Source organism: Capricornis sumatraensis, chromosome 3 (assembly GCF_032405125.1).
Source record: "Capricornis sumatraensis isolate serow.1 chromosome 3, serow.2, whole genome shotgun sequence".
NCBI classification, from domain to species: Eukaryota; Metazoa; Chordata; class Mammalia; order Artiodactyla; family Bovidae; genus Capricornis; species Capricornis sumatraensis.
Genome location: NC_091071.1, coordinates 168,678,030 through 168,696,682, shown reverse-complemented (window position 1 = coordinate 168,696,682; position 18,653 = coordinate 168,678,030). Strand labels below are relative to the sequence as shown.

Here is an 18,653-nt window from a genome sequence, read left to right as displayed (position 1 = left end):
TCCTATGATAAGACATGATGGAAAAGAGTATTAAAAAAAAGAATGTCTGTATTTGTACAGCTGAGTCACTTGCTGCACAGCAGAGATTGGCACAACGCTGTGAATCAAGTATGTGTTGTGTGCCCAGTCATGTCTGACTCTTTGCCACCCCATGGATTGCAGCCCACCAGGCTCCTCTGTCCATGGAATTTTCCCAGGCAAGAAGACTGGAGTGGGTTGCCATTTCCTCCTCCAGGGGATCTTCCCGACCCAGGGATTGAAACTGGGTCTCCTGCATCTCCAGGATTGGAAGGTAGATTTTTAATCACTGAGACACTTGGGAAGCCCCAAATCAGCTATACTTCAATTAAAAAAAAAATCACTCTGTTGCTATGTGGAAAAGATGTGGGGAAAGGGCAGAGTAGAAATAGGAAGGCTAATCAGGGGGCTACTGGAGGGGCCCAGAAGTGAGGTGCTGGCTGCCTAGACTTTGGTAGCAGGGATGAAGAAAAGTAGATGGATTCGAGTTATGTTTTGAAGATAGAATCAACAGGATGTGAGAAGCACTGGGTGAAGGGTGACAGGTTCTCACCCCTGCAGGCAGGGACCCACGGAAACCAGAGTCAGACATAGGCAGATTCAAGCCCTGGCTTGCGGAGGACTTGCTGGGTCACCTTAAACGACATGGAGCCTTGTTGGCGTGGTATCTCAGGGTTCCTCAGCCTATCTTTCCAAAGTTCTTGACTGTGCGCTCATGACCCACTGCCCTGGCTCTACTGTGGTCCAGGGTGGGGAGCAGGGGGCAGGCTGTTAGGTGTGCTGCAAGAGGGGAGAAACAAGGTGGGCTTTAGGGGCCAGGAAATGGGGTCAGGAGGCAGGAACACTCTTTACTAAAAGCTGTGTCAATCCCAGAGAAGACTGCTGGCTGAGAAAATAAGACTGAAAAACTGAAGGGGTGCTTTGAAGTCCAGAAGCTGTCTTGCCTTTCTCTGGGCTTTGGGCAGCCTAGTTTTCAGATTTCAGCATCATCTTTATAATCATCACCCCCTTCATCTTAGTCAACATTTACTGTACTCTACTCTGTGCCAAACACTTAGTGAATGGCTCTCTGTGCATGAAATCAAAGGTGTTTTCTAATTCCTCTTAATGGCAGGACAAAGGAAATCCAGCCCTTGACATGGATTTCTGGGGCTTGGCAGTCGCTAATCCTCTTCTTAAGAGAACCTGAGTGGGATGGGGCAGCTTCCACATCAGCCTCCAGGGCTTTCAGGGGAAAGTAGAAACCCTTGGGCTTTCGAGTTGGAGAGAGGCTGCTTAAAAACCCCAGCTCTGCTGCTCGCTGGTTGTGACTTTGATCACGTCACCCTTTTTGAGCTGCAGTTTTCCTGACCCATGAAATGCGGAGGACAACACTCCCGTCACAGAGTGAAGGCTGCACAGACTATCACTGTGCCCGGTACACAGCAGCTGTGGAGCCCCCCATGGGCTCCTTTTCTGATCAGCATTTCCCAAGCCTGAGTTCCGAGGGCTCCCAGTCCCCACTCTCGTGCACCCAAGCCTAAACTGTCTCCATCTTCTAATGCAGGGGTCACTAAACTATGGATCATGGGCCAAACCTGGCTCGCCACCTGTTTTTGTAAATAAAGTTTCACTGGAACACAGCCCACTTTTTAATGTATTGTTTATGGCTATTTACAACAGCAGAGTTGAGCAGAAGTGGAATGGGCTGCAAAGTCTAAAATATATACTCATTGGCCCTTTAAGAAAAAAGTTTGCCAACCTCCCATCTAATGCATATGGAAATCTAGTGTTTGCAAAGGCCATAGTATGTATTCCCTCAGTTGAGACAGACAAGGCAACAATAATTAGCTGTTTTAGAGATGGCGAAACTGAGGCTCAAGGTCACTGTGATTTAAACAAGATCATGGGGCGGTGGTGGTAGCATTGGTGGTGGAAGGAGAGCCTGCCTCTGACTCCCAGGCCAGTGCTTGCTAGGCCCCGAGGTGCCTCAGCGGGGTCTGAGTATTTCCAATGGGCAAGTCAGTTTGCACATTCTCTGGCCCTGCCTCCCCTGGGTCTGGGGAAAAGGATGACCAGAGGTACAACAACAGCTTAGCAGCTCAGAGCATGAGAAATGACCAAGATCTGGCCAGCTGAGGACTTCTCTGGTTAATGACGGCCACTCTACTCAACTGCAGTCTTCTCCAGAACAAAGACTGTGTCTGTTCATTGCTACATGCTAGAGGCCCACGCTCCACAGATGCTCACAAGATGTTTACTGAATAAATCGAGTTAATTATCGTCCTGACAATGATAGAACCCTCATCCTCCCCGACTGGCACCTGGTTTAAAGAGTCACCCTTTCTCTGGGGGATAAATCCCAGCTCTGGCTATGCCAGCACCACACACGTGCAATTGCCCACACACACCTGGCCCGCGTCCTTTCTTCTCTCCCATCTAATCACCAAGCCCTCCTACTCCAGCTTCTCTGTCCACCGGTCTCTCCAATGCCACAGCACCGTTCGTTCAGACCCTCATTATCTGGAGCTTGGATTGCTCAGCCACCTCCTCACTGGCTTCCTGCCCCCCCACTCTCTGCCCTTTCAGAGCGTTCTCTGTAAGGTACAAATCTGATCAAATTGATCCTCAGCTTCACCCTTATCAGCGCCCCCCACCTCCACACACCGACTGGATGTGGGCTCTGCATGACCGGGGCCAGTCGACCTCTCCAGCCTGATCTTGCTTCTCTGCATGCCCCACCCCCGCCCCCACCATGACCCAGCCACACTGAGTGGCCTGCTGTGCCTTCTCCCATCGCCACACCTTTGCCCCTGGCTGTGTTTCCCCTGTCTTGTAGACCAGCGGTCTCCAACCTTTTTGGTTTTGTGGGAGATAATTTTTTTTGCAGCAGTGGTGGGGTGAGGGGAAGGACCAGGTGGTAATACGAGTGGTGGGAAAGCGGCAGATGAAGCTCCTGCTGGTTCCTAACAGCCTCAGACCGGACCGGGTCCATGGCCCCCCGGGGGTGGGGTGGGGTGGGGCTGGGGACCCCTGTTCCAGACCCAGGTCAAGCCTCACTTCTCTGGGAAGCGCTCCCTGACGCTCCCCAAGACAGGGAGCTCTTGCCCTTGTGTTCCTCCTGGGACGACAGCACTCATCACGCTCCACTGTAGTAAGTCCCGTCTTCCTACCCCAGCCAAGGGCGTGTGGAGGGCAGAGACTGTGTCTGACCCACGTCGGGGGCCCTTCACTCCGCACAGTGGGTGTGTGTGGCCCGAAGCACCTCTCATAGCCTGTGAATCTTGGCAGCTCTCAATCTGCTCACCTGTCTATGCTTTCACTGTGCGGGGTGGTGGAGCCGGGAAGAGGGGTATAGGAGAGGGTGGGGCCGTTCTTGGAAGCATCCCTGATCTCACAGAAGGAAAGAGCTTTGTAGACTCCTGATACTACTTTTTTCCTGCCCGGTACATTCTTCTTTCTAGAACAGCTCCCTCCTAACCTCTGGGATTGTCAACTGCAAGAAGGCCCCCCTCCCTACACCACAGATGTTGGCAAGAGACTCAGCCGGGGCAACTATGAGTGGCCCAAGCCCCATCCCCTGGTGATAGGTTCGTGGATGGGCAAAGACCAGGCAGGGCTGGTCAGAGCCCTTCTGGGGGATGGACGTGGTGGTACTGGCCACATTGTGGAGGACATGCTCTTCTGATTGCTCTCAGGATGATGCAAACCTCAAGCTGCCAGTGACTGGCCATTAAAGGTAGGTATCAGAGTGGGTGTGACTCTTAGCTCCACCAATTAATGGCTGGGTGACCTCGGGCAAGTTGCTTAATTTTTTATGTTTACTGCTGTCCCATCTGCAAGATGGGAATAATAACAATACCTACCTCACGCTGTGGGCATATGAGTACATATAGGTAAAGTGCTTATAACAGTGCCTGGTACAAAAGGAGTGGTCGATATCTGTTGCTATTTCTACACCGCTGTGGGGACAGATCCCATCGGAGGGCTAATAGGAACAAGAGCAAAAGCTCTCACAGCCCTGGGGTTTCTAGATCTAGCTGTGCCTGAAGCCTTCCATCTCTTGTACCTCCCTGTTCCACAAACCAATTAACTGCTTTTCTGGCAAACCAAGCTTGAGTTGACTCTTTGCAAGTTGTAACCTCAAGAGTCCTCACTCTGGAGTGAAGTGGGAAAAACAGAGGCGACCAGAGTCTAGGGGGCTCTCTTTGCAGTCTGCTGTTTAAGTTTGGACAAGGGCTTCTTCTTAGGCTTCAGCTCCTCATACGTCCAATGGGGTGAACGTCAGCCCTGCTTCCCTCTCGTGGCTGCTGCCAGGATCCATCTGTGTGATGTTTGTGCCTCAAAACCCATCAAGTGCTAAAAAACACATCTCACCAAAGACTCCTCACGCCGTATCAAAGAAACTCCTCACCTGCAGGGTGGCTTATGCAGGGCCTTCCAGGCGGCCCCACCCGCTTTCTGACCTCCCCCCTCACTTCTTCCTGCAGTCCCTTCCCACGGGCACATCCTCTGTTGAGGCTACACCGAGTTTTCCTCCATTTCCAAAAGTCACCTTTGTGTCTTTGCTCCATTTGTGTTCTCCAAATGCCACCATTTAGGGCTCATCTCCACCTACCAAAATACATCCATCAGAGGTCCCTGCCAATGAAGCCTCCTCCTGAAGCCCTCGAGACTGTCTTTCTCTCACACACAGTTGCCAGAGGTGCCCTCTGCTTTCTGTGAACCCGCAGCACTCCCTTTGTGGAGGCTGTTGATTTGGAGACTTCATCAGTGAGATTTTAACCTCCCGGAGGGCAGGGGCTGCCTTGATTCCCCGTTGCACCCTACGTTCCCTAGGGACGTAAGAGCTCCAGTCAACATGGGTACACAGTGCTGAGCGCTGATGCACTGTCTCCTGAGCAAAAGAAACAGAGATGCTGCTCTCCTGGTCCAGCTTCCATCCCCCTTGGAGGTGGGTGTATGGACCTAGTAATAAGTCCCGTGCTGCTTTCTTACACTGAGACAAGGAGGAAATGTGTACCATGTCTGTGAAATAGGATCTGAAACACCACATGCTGGAGACACCAGCAGAAACTCACCCAAACCAGGATTCGCTGGGATCACCCAGTCTCCTGGCTTCACCCCGGTCACACTGCTGCCCACGGCTACGACCTGTCCAACACCTTCGTTCCCTCCAACAGCAGGCAGCTGGGGAAGGAGGCCGTAGTTTCCTAAGGGAGAAGAGCACAGAGGGTCATCCATGAAGCTTGGGTGGTGAGGGCATGGGCTTCGGAGTCAGACGGACCTCAGCCAGATCTGACCAGCTGTGTGACTGACCAACCTCTCTGAGCCTGAGCCTCTTCATCTGTAAAAGGGGATGTACTCCTCGCGTTCATGGGTTATTATGAGATTAGATAACGTAGCGATTGAGCCCAGCATGCTGCCGGCACTTCACAATGGTGGGTTTGCTCCCCCACTGCAATCTTCCTAACTCTAGAAAAGCCTCACATTCCAGGGAGGGGAGGCCAGAGAGGGCTCACACAGTGCGCAGACAGCCTCATCTGGAGAGCAGCTGCCGCTAATCACAGGAATTTCACACCCACACCTGGGGAGGAATGAAAACGAGGTGGCGGCTAAGCAAAAAAGCCAATTAGCATAAGCCACAGAAACCAAGGTTACCTTGGATCATATTTATGTCAGATGGATTGATAGGGGCCGCCAGTATCTTCACATGGACGTCTGATCCGCCCACAGCAGCCAGCTCCAGGTTCTTCAGTCTAAGCACAAAGCCAGAGAGATGTTCATGTCACCCAGGCTAGACAGGGAGTCTTTTGCTCAGATCCTCTCCCCAAAGTAGGTCAGGCAGCAGCATTTTTGAGCTACCATTGTGTGCCCCAGGGATGAGGGTTTTGTTAGGAGAGAGGAGCCAGAAGGAATTCGCACAGGATACAGGTTAACTCTCATTAACTGCAAGTGGACAGTCCTGGTGACCTCTTGACCCCACCACCCACTCCAGGGCAGAAAATGGTTAAAACTCCTGTGGGCCTGGGTTAGCCCTGTGTTGCCCAAACTTGCTTGATTCACCTGGTATACTAATCTTATGGATTCTCAGACCCCGGCTCTGATCCACTGAACCAGAATCTCCAGATAAGGGGCACCCCAAGGGACAACTGGGAAACCCTTGCAATGGCTCATTTGTTCTCCAATTTTCCCTTTTGCTCCAACACACATAGGGAAGACATTTCCATTAGCTGCAGAGTGGTGAGGGAAAAACAGATGGCTCATGGAGGTGGGAAAGAACTCCCTGGGTGACTGTAGCTTGCCCCCTGGAGAGATGTCCCTTCATGACAAGGATCCTGGTCTGTCAGAAAGGATGCTGGATGGAGAGCTGCTGGTCTGTGTGAAACTCCACCTCAGAAGGCTTTGTCACCAAGAGCACGTTTCTCCCCTGCTCCAGGCCTCCGTTTCTTTATTTCTAAAATGGGGGTGATGTCACCATCACCTTCACGTGCACTCGACCACTTCCAAGGGCTCTTTCCATTTCAAGTCTGTGTGGTAACTGCCTCTGCTCATGATGTCTACGCCCTAGACATCACGGTCTGTACCCACTGGAATGTTGGTTAATGGGTAAAACCTGCCCAGTGGCAATGCCACGTGCTACTTTTGTTTTTTTAATAAAAGGAGACCTTCCAATCAGAAAGGGCTGATCTGTGTATTATTAACAGACCAATTGAGCCTCATGACTTTTAATTATTAGAGAATCCTCTTCTGTCTCTCTCTACACCTCTAAGACTTATTGTTTGCAGTGTTTTTCTCTGCCCAAATGTACTCGTTAAGTAATAATTCTCCTTATTTTTTACTTACTGAAGGCACATGTAACAGCCAACCAGAGGTTCTTAGCATTAGGCAACAGTGTCACTTCACTAAGCTGATGTAATTCTACCTGCTTCCTGCTGTAATCTGACTGTTAATTATACCTGAGGCTCCACTAAGGTTAAAAGTGTGATTTCCAAGAAATGGCTTGTACTGGTAGTAACAAAGGTGACAGGTATTTATGAGGTGTTTATTATATACCAGGTCCTGTGGTAAGGGCTTAACTTTCGTTTCTTGGCAGAGTGAGGCTGGTATTCAGGATCTTTAGTTTTCTGACCAGGGATCTAACCTGTGCCCCTGAAGAGGAAGCATGGAATCTTAACCATGGTCTACCAGGGAAATCCCTGTGCCAAAGGATTTAAATGCATAATCTAAGATTCCTGTGACAAAAGTATAAATATTCCCAATTTATCAAGCAGGAAATGAAAGCTCCTGGAAATGATGAAATTTACACAGAGTAGGAGAATTGGCCAGACTTCCCTCATAGCTCAGTGGGTGAAGAATCCGCCTGCAATGCAGGAGACCCCGGTTTGATTCCTGGGTCTGGAAGATCCCCTGGAGAAGGGATAGGTTACCCACTCCGGTATTCTTGGGCTTCCCTTGTGGCTCAGCTGGTAAAGAATCTCCCTGCAATGTGGGAGACGTGGGTTCGATCCTTGGGTTGGGAAGATCCCCTGGAGAAGGGAAAGGCTACCCACTCCAGTATTCTGGCCTGGTGAATTCCATGGACTATATAATCCATGGGGTTGCCAAGAGTCAGACATGACTGAGCAACTTTCACTTTCACTTTCAAGAGAATTGATCAGGGTGGGGCTTATCTACTTTCAAGGTGCTCTTATTTACCTTGCTTTAATCCAGCAGCTGAAATTAGCACCGGAATCCCTCTGAAGGCCTACAAGGACCTCCAGGGACCCACCCTGGGAATCCTTGTACTGGATTATGACCAAAGTAAGAGGTGCAATGGGCTTCCCAGTTGGTGCTAGTGGTAAAGAATCTGCCTGCCAATGCAGGAGATGCAAGAGATGTGGGTTCGATCCCTAGGTTGGGAAGACTCCACCTGGAGGAGGAAAATGGCAACCCACTCTAGTATTCTTGCCTGGAAAATTTCATGGACAGAGGAGCCTGGTGGGGTGCAGTCCACGGGGTCACAAAGAGTCAGACATGACTGAGCACAGTACACACACAAGGAAGGACACGCTTTACCATGACTGTTCAGTTCAGTTACTCAGTCGTGTCCGACTCTTTGCAACCCCATGGACTGCAGCACGCCAGGTTTCCCTGTCCATCACCAACTCCTGGAGCTTACTCAAACTCATGTCCATTGAGTCGGTGATGCCATCCAACTATCTCATTCTCTGTTGTCCCCTTCTCCTCCCGCCTTCAATCTTTCCTAGCAACAGGGTCTTTTCAAATGAGTCAGTTCTTTGCATCAGGTGGCCAAAGTATTGGAGTTTCAGCTTCAGCATCAGTCCTTCCAATGAATATTCAGGACTGATTTACTTTAGGATTGACTTATTGGATCTCCTTGCAGTCCAAGGGACTCTCAAGAGTCTTCTCCAATATCACAGTTCAAAAGCATCCATTCTTTGGCACTCAGCTTTCTATATAGTCCAACTCTCACATCCATACATGACCACTGGAAAAACCATAGCTTTGACTAGATGGACCTTTGTTGGCAAAGTAATGTCTCTGCTTTTTAACATGCTGTCTAGGTTGGTCATAGCTTTTCTTCCAAGGAGCAAGCATTTTTTAATTTCATGGCTGCAGTCACCATCTGCTTTTGGAGCCCAGAAAAATAAAGTCAGCTACTGTTTCCACAGTTTCCCCATCTATTTGGCATGAAGTGATGGGACCGGATGCCATGATCTTAGTTTTCTGAATGTTGTTGTAAGCCAACTTTTTCACTCTCCTCTTTCACTTTCATCAAGAGGCTCTTTAGTTCTTCTTCACTTTCTGCCATAAGGGTGGTGTCATCTGTGTATCTGAGGTTATTGATATTTCTCCCGGCAATCTTGATTCCAGCTTGTGCTTCACCCAGCCCAGCATTTCGCATCATGAATTCTGTATAGAAGTTGAATCAGCAGGGTGACAATATACAGCCTTGATGTATTCCTTTCCTGATTTGGAGCCATTCTGTTGTTCATGTCCAGTTATAATTGTTGCTTCTTGATCTGCATACAGATTTCTCAGGAGGCAGGTCAGGTGGTCTGGTATTCCCATCTCTTGAAGAATTTTCCACAGTTTATTGTGATCCACACAGTCAAAGGCTTTGGTGTAGTCAATAAAGCGGAAGTAGATGTTTTTCTGAAACTCTCTTGCTTTTTCGATGATCCAACAGTCATCCACGATGACCATCCACCATGACCCACGGTGATCCATGATCCATCGTGGGTGGGTGGGTGGCCTGTGGCAGGGTCGGGGCCCTGAGTGCGGCAGTGCTTGCACGGGGCCTTTTAAAGGAGGTCGCCATTGCCTTCATTACCTCCACCGTAGTTTGACCTCAGTCCAAACAACAGGGAGGGAACATACCCCCGCTCATCGGAACAAGACCCAGTTTCCCCTCAGTCAGTCTCTCCCATCAGGAAGCTTCCATAAGCCTCTTATCCTTCTCCATCAGAGGGCAGACAGAACGAAAACCACAGTCACAGAAGACTAATCAAACTCATCACATAGACCACAGCCTTGTCTAACTCAATGAAACTATGAGCTATGCTGTGTGGGGCCACCCAAGACGGATGGGTCATGGTGGAGAGGTCTGACAGAATGTGGTCCACTGGAGAAGAGAATGGCAAACCACTTCAGTATTCTTGCCTGGAGAACCCCATGAACAGTATGAAAAGGCAAAAAGTTAGGACACTGAAAGATGAACTCCCTAGGTTGGTAGGTGCCCAATATGCTACTGGAGAAGAGTGGAGAAATAACTCCAGAAAGACTGAAGGGATGGAGCCAAAGCAAAAACAACAGCCAGCTGTGGATGTGATTGGTGATGGAAGTAAAGTCTGATGCTATAAAGAGCAATATTGCATAGTAACCTGGAATGTTAGGCCCATGAATCAAGGCAAATTGGAAGTGGTCAAACAAGAGATGGCAAGAGTGAATGTTGACATTTTAGGAATCAGTGAACTAAAATGGACTGGAATGGGTGAATTTAACTCAGATGACCATTATATCTACTACTGTGGGCAATAATCCCTTAGAAGAAATGGAGTAGCCCTCATAGTCAACAAAAGAGCCTGAAATGCAGTACTTGGATGCAGTCTCAAAAATGACAGAATGATCTGTTCATTTCCAAGGCAAACCATTCAATATCACAGTAATCCAACTCTATGCCCCAACCAGTAATGCTGAAGAAGTTGAAGCTGAATGGCTCTATGAAGATCCACAAGACCTTCTAGAACTAACATTCCAAAAAGATGTCCTTTTCATTAAAAGGGGCTGGAATGCAAAAATAGGGAGTCAAGAGATACCTAGAGTAACAGGCAAATTTGGCCTTGGAGTACAGAATGAAGCAGGGCAAAGGCTAACAGAATTTTGCCGAAGAGAACAGCCTGGTCATAGAAAACACCCTCTTCCAACAACATAAGAGAAGACTCTACACATGGACATCACCAGATGGTTATTACCATGACTGAAAAACAGCTGCAATCTATCAAAATAATGTAGAAACACTCTCTACAGAAAATGGTTAACTAAGAAGAAGTTGATGACTAGGGCAGAGAGAATAAAGAAAGGGCTTTTTTTTCCCCTTGTAGGTTAAGTATTAAGAAATGTATGTATTTATACATATCTGGAGGAGGGAGAGTCCTTGTAACAATAATAACTACTGTTCGAGTGCGCACCAGCCAGGCGCTCAGCTAAGTGCTTTCCATGCGAGTTTTCATACTATTATTCTGACTGTATAGCTGAGGAACAAAGGCACCAAAGAGGTAGACAACTTTTTTTAAGGCCCCCTGAAGTAGTAAGTGGCTGATCTGAATTGAACCTGGCAATGTGATACTGGAGAAGCCAGCTGGTGAAGGGCTGACCCCAGACCAGGCAGGGGAGGCTGTAGGAGGAGGCGGTTTGGAGCGGTAGGTGTCTTCAATCCTTGCCTGGGGAGACGAAGGGGGCCAGCCTCCCCTCCCAGGATAAGCAGGAAGGCCTCAGCCCAGAACATATGTAGAAATCTGAATTCCAGAGAAAAATCCTGCCCGGAGCAAATGGATCGTGGCCTCGTTGTCCTTTTGTATTATCCACACTGCTTCTCTCTTGCATTGCGACAAATAATCAGAGTTTTCCTGTAAGCTGACAGAGTCTGTGCACTCAAGCTACTTAAATACACTTTTTTCCTGCACATTTTCTACATGTTCCTCCCTCAGCCCAGGATTCTTTTTTCCACAGCTTCTTTGCGAAGTGAGAAATTCAACTCACCCTTTAAGACCTGGATGAAATTTTACTTCCTTCAAGGCATCTTTGACCCTCTTCTTAGGCTCAGCAGCAATAAAAATCACTTGCTGCACTCTGAGTGCCCCCATTACATGGACGGTGTGACTGTCTCTACCATTTAAGACCGTCTTACACGAGGTCATTGCTTTCTACTTTACGAAGTTTTTTCAAGCATTTTCTTTAACCCATCACAACAAGGCATAAGTTCACATTCCTTTTCCAACTTCTGGGGCTAGACATCCTCCAGAGCTCAGGCTCATGTGTTATCTGCAACCCACCCTGGGGGATGGGCAGCACTCCCAACAGACATTGTTTCTGCAGCAAAATGTAGGAATATGCACATGAAGTGGATCAAATAGTGACTATATAAAAATTTCACTTTAGATCAGCTTTTGCCTCCAAAAGAGTTATGAAAAAAACAAAACAAAACAAAACTGTTGATTTTCAGAACTTTCTGAATTTTGGAGTGCAGATATTCGAATCCAAGTCTTTTAGACTCAGTTCAGGGTTCTTTTCACTTGTCACTGAGTTTTACAGTCAGAATATATGTTGTCTCCTTATTCGACTGTGAGCTCATGGGGGGCATTGCTTAACTAAGCTCATGCAGTGTTTAGCAGTGTCTGGGACCAAAACAGTGGTTGAGAATGCTTCTTAAAGAAATAATCTTATTTTCCTCTTAAGTGAGAAAATGTAGTGTAAAGGTAACAGACATTTAGGGAATCATGGGCAGAGCTCACAGCACAGGGACTTAGCTATTAAAGGGGTATTTACTCTTTTTAGTCCTGGGCTGTTTAGGAAAATACTGGTGTAGGATGGGTACAAATAAAAATGGATATTATCCTTAAGGGAGTTCAATCTAAGCAAAAACCCACACCTCTTTTCCTCAAGGGAAAGTGCAGATCAAATCTGTACTGAGACTGTAATTCTTTAAAATCTAGATGACCATAGATAAGAATATAAGTAGATCTCATAAAGAAGGCTGACCACGGAAGAATTGATGCTTTTGAACTGTGGTGCTGGAGAAGATTTTTGAGAGTCCCTTGGACAGCAAGGAGATCAAACCAATCAATCCTAAGGAAAATCAATCCTGAATATTCACTGAAGGACTGATGCTGAAGCTCCAAAACTTGGGTGAAAAGCTGACTCACTGGAAAAGACCCAGATGCTGGGAAAGTTTGGGGGCAGGAAGAGAAGAGGGGCAGCAGAGGACGAGATGATCAGATGGCATCACTGACTCGATGGACATGAGTCTGAACAAACTCTGGGAAATAGTGAAGAACAGGGAAGCCTGGTGTGCTGCTGCAGTCCCCAGGGTCACAAAGGATCAGACACGACTTAGCCACTGAACAACAAGATCTCAGTTCCTAGATGAAGGGTAGAACATGGATATGGAGTTAAAGAGGCAGTTCTGGGTGTGAATCCCACCTTGGTTATTGACTGGCTAGCTGAACCTTCCTGGAGAAGGAAATGGCAACCCACTCCAGTATTCATGCCTGGAGAATCCCAGGGATGGGAAACTGGTGGGCTGCCATCTATGGGGTTGCACAGAGTCGGACATGACTGACGTGACTTAGCAGCAGCAGCAGCTGAACCTCACAGTAGTCTTCCGTGGAATGGGAGCACACTAGAAGTCAGCTCACAGATTAGATGAGTTGCAGACAGAAAGCACTTGCTAGAGTATCTGATATACAGCAGAGGCCAACAAATGGCAGCTGTTGCCAGCTGTGGGAACATCCAAGGAAATCTTCGAAAAAGCTGGCTATATACCTCTGGAAAAATAATCACCGAATCACTCAAAGGAAGAAGGCAACTTTTTGGAAAATCTGAGTAAATTTAATTCAACAAATATTTAGTGATGGTCCTACTAAGTGCCAGGTACTGTGCCAAGGGTTTAAAGATGAAAAAAAAAAAAAAAGTATCTCCTGCCCAGGAGCTTGACGGCGTGGGGACTCAACGTTTGAAAACACTGGGACTGGCTGGAGGGAGAGCAAAGGGTTAGCAAAGGGACTTTGGAAGGTGTGACACGTTAGCAGGAACTTCAAGGATAAACAAAAGTTTATGGGGTGGACTGAAAGAAATATTCCTGCCAGTAGGAATGGCAGAGAGTCTAACCTGACTGTGGGCCAGGCCCAGATGCAGTCTGGACTGCAGCTGTGGGAATGGAGAGGAGAATTTGATAACCTGGAATCCCTTTAATAAGAAATGGCATTGATGTCATTGGGTGACTGATTCCACAGAGTGGCTGAGGATCTTTCAGGGCTCCCAGACTTCTGGTTTGGGCAACCGGATGTTGAGATAGGGGGAAGGAAGAGTGGCTTGGAGTGGGGAGGAAGGTGTTACATCTGCAGCCTGAAGCAGGTGGCCAGAAGTGTGCTGTGGAGGAGAGGTACTCTGTGCTGGCTGCCTGGGGCTGGGAGGCAGCTGTGTGTATGTGGAACCTAGGGTAGTAGGTAAACTTATTCTGGGTGATCTGTCTGGACAGTTAAACTACAATGTTAACAGCTTCTTGAGCTCCAGATACTGTGCTTATTAGCTTTATATACAAGACAATGTTTAGTCCTCAAAATATCTGGACAGTGTTTTATCATCCCAATTTTCAGATGGGAACTGCAAGTCAGAGAAGTTAGGTAAAAACTTGCCCAAGGTTTAACAGTAAGTGGCAAGACTTGATTTTAAGCTTGACCCCAAAGCTCAGACTGTCCAACGCTAAGCCGGTACTCCCTACACTGTGGGTGTGGAATCTTCGTCCTGGGAGATACTATGAGGTATTCCTTGGGGCACAATACTTTTGGGCAACGCTGCTTACTAAACTCCCTTTATAAGATTCAGACTGCACATTAGAGTCATGAAGGCTCTGAAAAGTCTTCCTGGAAAGAAACCCACATGGCTTTGCGTCCTCCTGTGTTCCAGGGTTAGCTTGGACGGGAACTCTACCCTCACAGCACACAGGGGAACCATCTGCCTCCAAATGGCAATTTAAAAAGCGCTGCAACCCACTCCCAGTTCTCTTCTTTGTCTTGTGGGAGCCTAGCTGTGCGGCAGGAGGGGCAGGGCGAGGGGCAGGAGATGGAAAGTTGAAGCTGCAAACACAGGTGGCTGAGGGCGGGGACGGGCCTGCCACAGGCTGCTCACCCAGGGGGCAGGCGGGGTTTGGGGGAGAGCTGTGTTGGTCCAGCTGCCGCGCACCGGGGAGACCAGCCCCAGCCTGCTCCACGGAATGCCATCAATGCCAGACACTGCTGTTCCTGCAGACAGTTCTAACTGCGTCGTCAAGGACACCGCTCTGCAGAGACAGGAAGGAAAACCGGGCTGGGTCTAAATTCCAGGAGTTGAACCTTGAGTGTAATGATAGCAATTTCCTCCTTGTTTTTCATCTTTCAACTCACCAAAGGAGTGGGTGGCTGTGTTATGGAGTGCAAGCGAGGCACCCAAACACAGCCTGGCTGGATCTCAAGTCACTTTCCCAAGACTGTTCAGTGCCGTCCCCCGTGAGCGTGATGGCGCCACACAACTCAGAGTGCTGCCTCTGCCTTCACTTGACAGATCCCAGACGGGATAAGGTCACAATGGCTCCTTTGAGGCCAAGGCTGTACACCTGTGATGCCATATGAACTACAAGGGAAACAAAAGCAGGCAGAAGAAAGAGCCTTCTGAGAGGCGGGGAAAAGAGGCCAGTACTCTGGGGACTGGCTCGGTTATGCTGGCTGTGTTGGATGGGCACCAGCCAGCTCCGCTAAGATATCTCTCCCGCCTTCTGCATTTCATTAGCAACCATTTGTCCTTATCCTGCATCTTCCACCCCATCACCTCAAAGTGCTTTGCAGGAAGAGCTGTTCTGGGTCAGGGAGACTTTCTCCTCTGCTCGTCACAGACAGCCAAGAACGTGCGCTCCAACACAGGGCGCTGGGTGAAGGTGACCAATGTCTTCTGTGGCTCTCCCGGGTCCATCTCCAATCCCCATAGTCACACGCGTGCCACCTTCTGTGATTTAGTAAAGTGCTAGGCATTCTGGGTATACTGTCGTGGGATTTGATTTTACCATTAATAAGCAGGGCACAATTGGGCCACCGTGGAGGAATGAAGTTCTCCAGCTTGTCCCCCAGCAGGAGATGCCGGTGGCTGCAATTGGTGGGGTTCGGATGGAGTCCTGGGCTCTCAGGGAAGGCGCCTTTCAGGGGGCAAAGCTCACCATGTTCCATGGTGTGCGGGCACTCCCGCCTGCCTCCCTGTGCCTCTTCTGGTGACCTCACCTCAGAGTCCTCTGGCCCTCCCACCGTTCAGGGCTTTTCTTCTGAAGAACAATCACTTTGAATGGAAGGGAATCAGAGATTGAGGGCAGCTTCTGGAAGGTTCTACTCAGGACTGACAAAGAAACCCTCTCTCTATCCTCTCAAACTCCTTCTTTCCCTCCCCTAAGGTTACCAGATAGCTTGCAGGCCTCCAATATTCCACACCTGCTAACATCAGGAAATCTGCCTGACGGAAGCTGCAGAGGGTCTGCTGCTTAGTTTGATGAGGGCTAATATCAGTAACCTCAGATATGCAGATGACACCAACCCTTACAGCAGAAAGTGAAGAGGAACTAAAGAGCCTCCTGATGAAGGTGAAAGAGGGGAGTGAAAAAGCTGGCTTAAAGATCAACATTCCAAAAACGAAGATCACGGCATCCAGTCCCATCACTTCATGGCAAACAATGGGGAAGTGGGAGAGACTTTATTTTCTTGGGCTCCAAGATTACTGTGGACAATGACTGCAGCCATGAAATTAAAAGATGCTTGCTCCTTGGAAGAAAAGCTATCACCAAGCTAGACAGTGTATTAAAAAGCAGAGACATTACCGACAAAGGTCCGTCTAGTCAAAGCTATGGTTTTTCCAGTAGTCATGTATGGATGTGAGAGCTGGACCATAAAGAAGGCTGAGTGCCAAAGAATTAATGCTTTCAAACTGTGGTGTTGGAAAAGACTCTTTAGAGTCCCTCGGACAGCAAGGAGATCAAACCAGTCAATCCTAAAGGAAATCAATTCTGAATATTCATTGGAAGGACTGATGCTGAAGCTCAAATACTTTGGCCACCTGATGCGAAAAGCTGATTCACTGAAAAAGACCCTGATGCTGGGAAAGATTGAAGGCAGGAGGAGAGGGGGCAACAGAGAATGAGATGGTTGGATGGCATCACCGATTCAATGGACATGAGTTTGAGCAAGCTCCAGGAGATGGTGAAGGACAGGGAAGCCTGGCGTGCTGCAGTCCATGGGGTCGCAAAGAATCGGACATGACTGAGGGACTGAAGAACAATTCTCTGTGTTGCCTCAGAGAGGAAGATGGGGCCACAGCCTGCAGCCGCTTTTGTCTCTTTGCTGGGTATGATGACAACACAGCCCCTGTCTGGTGGGCTGCTGACTTTGGTGGCAAAGGGGCCCCTTGGATCCTTGTGCCCAGGATCCCTTATTTCAAGCCACACCCTTGCTCCCGGGACGGGTGCCAGAGCAAATCCTGGTGAGCAGGCTGTCTGCTTCAGCTTCCCAGACTCGTCAGAACTGGACAATTGTTGAATCAGAGGACTCAAGCCTCATAATCATTTCCATGGATGCAGGATTACATTGAGAAGGATGCTGAGGCCTTGTCTTGTCTTGGCAGAAAAAAGTGTTGTTTGGGGAGAATGAGACAAAGAGGAGTGTACTTTTTAAGGTACATAGAAAAGGGAGCTATGAAGCTTTGTCACTGGCTTTGACACAGAAGACAAGGGTTAGGGGGGATGGCACTCATGCCTTTTTTTTTTTTTTTGGTCACATGGCACAGCATGTGGGGATCTTAGATCCCTGACCAGGAATCAAATCCACACCCCCTGCAGTGGAAGTTCAGTCTTAACCACTGGACCGACAGGGAAGTCCCATGAATGCCCATGTTTACTACAGGTGACCTTGGTCAATCCCTTTCTTTTATCAAAAAATAACTGGGAAAAAAAAAAAAGGAATAGCACAGGGAACTATATTCAATACCCTGTAATAAACCACAATGGAAAAGAATATGAAAAAAAAAATATATATATATAACTCAATTACTTTGCTGTACACCAGAAACTAACATAACATTTTAAGTCAACTATACTTCAATTAAAGAAACCAACCCAACCCTGCTCCCTCCCCCCAAGACAAAAGCAAAACAAGAACAACAAAACTGAAAAGAAGGGAGACTGGCCTGACATCCTCACCCTGCCAGTGAGTGGCGAGGTTGGGACTAGTGCTCTCGCGAGTGGTCCCGGATGACACACCATGAGCCACAGATTAGCCTCCTGTTATCTCTGCTCTTGCTTCTCTAAAATGAAGACCTTTCCCACCATTCAGGCTGGGAGAGGCCTGGACCACACAGGAGCTGCTAGGAGAGGCCAGACAGGATGAACTCGGCGCTCCCCAGGCCGCATCTAGGGACAGTTCCTTGGAGGTGTGCGGCCACCTTTGACTGTCAGAGGCAAGAGTGAGGAGATGGGGGCGGAAGGACTGGGCCCTAAACCTGGCTGTGCGGGGTGAAGTCCAGAGGGAAGGTGATGTAAAGTGCTCACAGGATACGAAATCCAGCTGGGGTCTGAATCCTGCGACCAAGGCTCGTCCCTTCTGAGCCTCTTTCTGCAGATTCCTCCTTCAAGGACCACATACTGAGCGCACTCAAGGCGTGTCCTCAGTCAGACGCACCACATTTTCTCTCTCCTCTGGGCTTCTGCCCATGCAGGCTCCTCTATTTGTACTCCTTGTTTACGGCCCCAGATTGTCTGGGGGACTCAGCTGAGACCTTGTGTCTCCAGAGACAGCACTCTGACAGGGTTGGGTGTTCCCCTTCTGTGCGTCCATAGAGTCTATCACAGCACTTACCCCTGGACCATCTCTTGGACTGGAGTGTGAGCTCCTGGAGGGCAAAGTCTACGGATTATTCACCTCAGTACCCAGCACTTAGTAGGCCCTCAAAGAACAAATGCTGGCTCACATCGTAGGCGCACAGTGAGTTCTGTCCCCTCCGTCTTCACTCACGACCACAGTGAAGAGCTCCAGGAGACCAACAAACAAGCAAACAAATCCAAGTTCTTTCAACAGGGTGCCAAATGAGAATGCTAAATTTTTTTTCAAACTACTGTAATTCTGGTTTAAAAACCGAGTCACTTGCATAGAGCTTCAGTTTTAAACATCGACATCAACTGTAAAAAAGAAGAAATCCCCTGAGAGTAAACAGTGCCCTAGAGTGAGAACTCACTACCTACACAGCCTGGGAGCCCACCACCTGCTCCCCCTAATTCCATCTGGCTAAGACAGAATGGGTATTTGTCCAAAGGCTTCACAGCTTTATTTCATTCTGTGCTAGCAGCAGGCAGGTGAGAAAGCCATGAT

The 18,653-nt window shown here is 48.6% G+C and overlaps 1 protein-coding gene across 6 annotated transcripts in view; it reads right to left on the bottom strand.

The window, feature by feature from the left end:
* Positions 1–18,653, bottom strand: part of MECR (mitochondrial trans-2-enoyl-CoA reductase) — a 35,801-nt gene that overhangs the window by 13,480 nt on the left and 3,668 nt on the right. For 4 of the 6 annotated variants that reach the window (XM_068967626.1, XM_068967629.1, XM_068967630.1 and 1 more), the window contains exons 2-3: positions 5,659–5,756; positions 5,079–5,210 (exon numbers count right to left, since the gene is read on the bottom strand). In XM_068967626.1, coding sequence (XP_068823727.1) covers positions 5,079–5,210; positions 5,659–5,756 — 230 coding nt within the window. Of the gene's footprint in view, positions 1–5,078; positions 5,211–5,658; positions 5,757–12,847; positions 12,864–12,980; positions 13,070–14,409; positions 14,561–14,663; positions 14,728–18,653 lie in introns of those variants that run through there. The other 2 variants (XM_068967627.1, XM_068967628.1) reach the window with 2 other exon arrangements.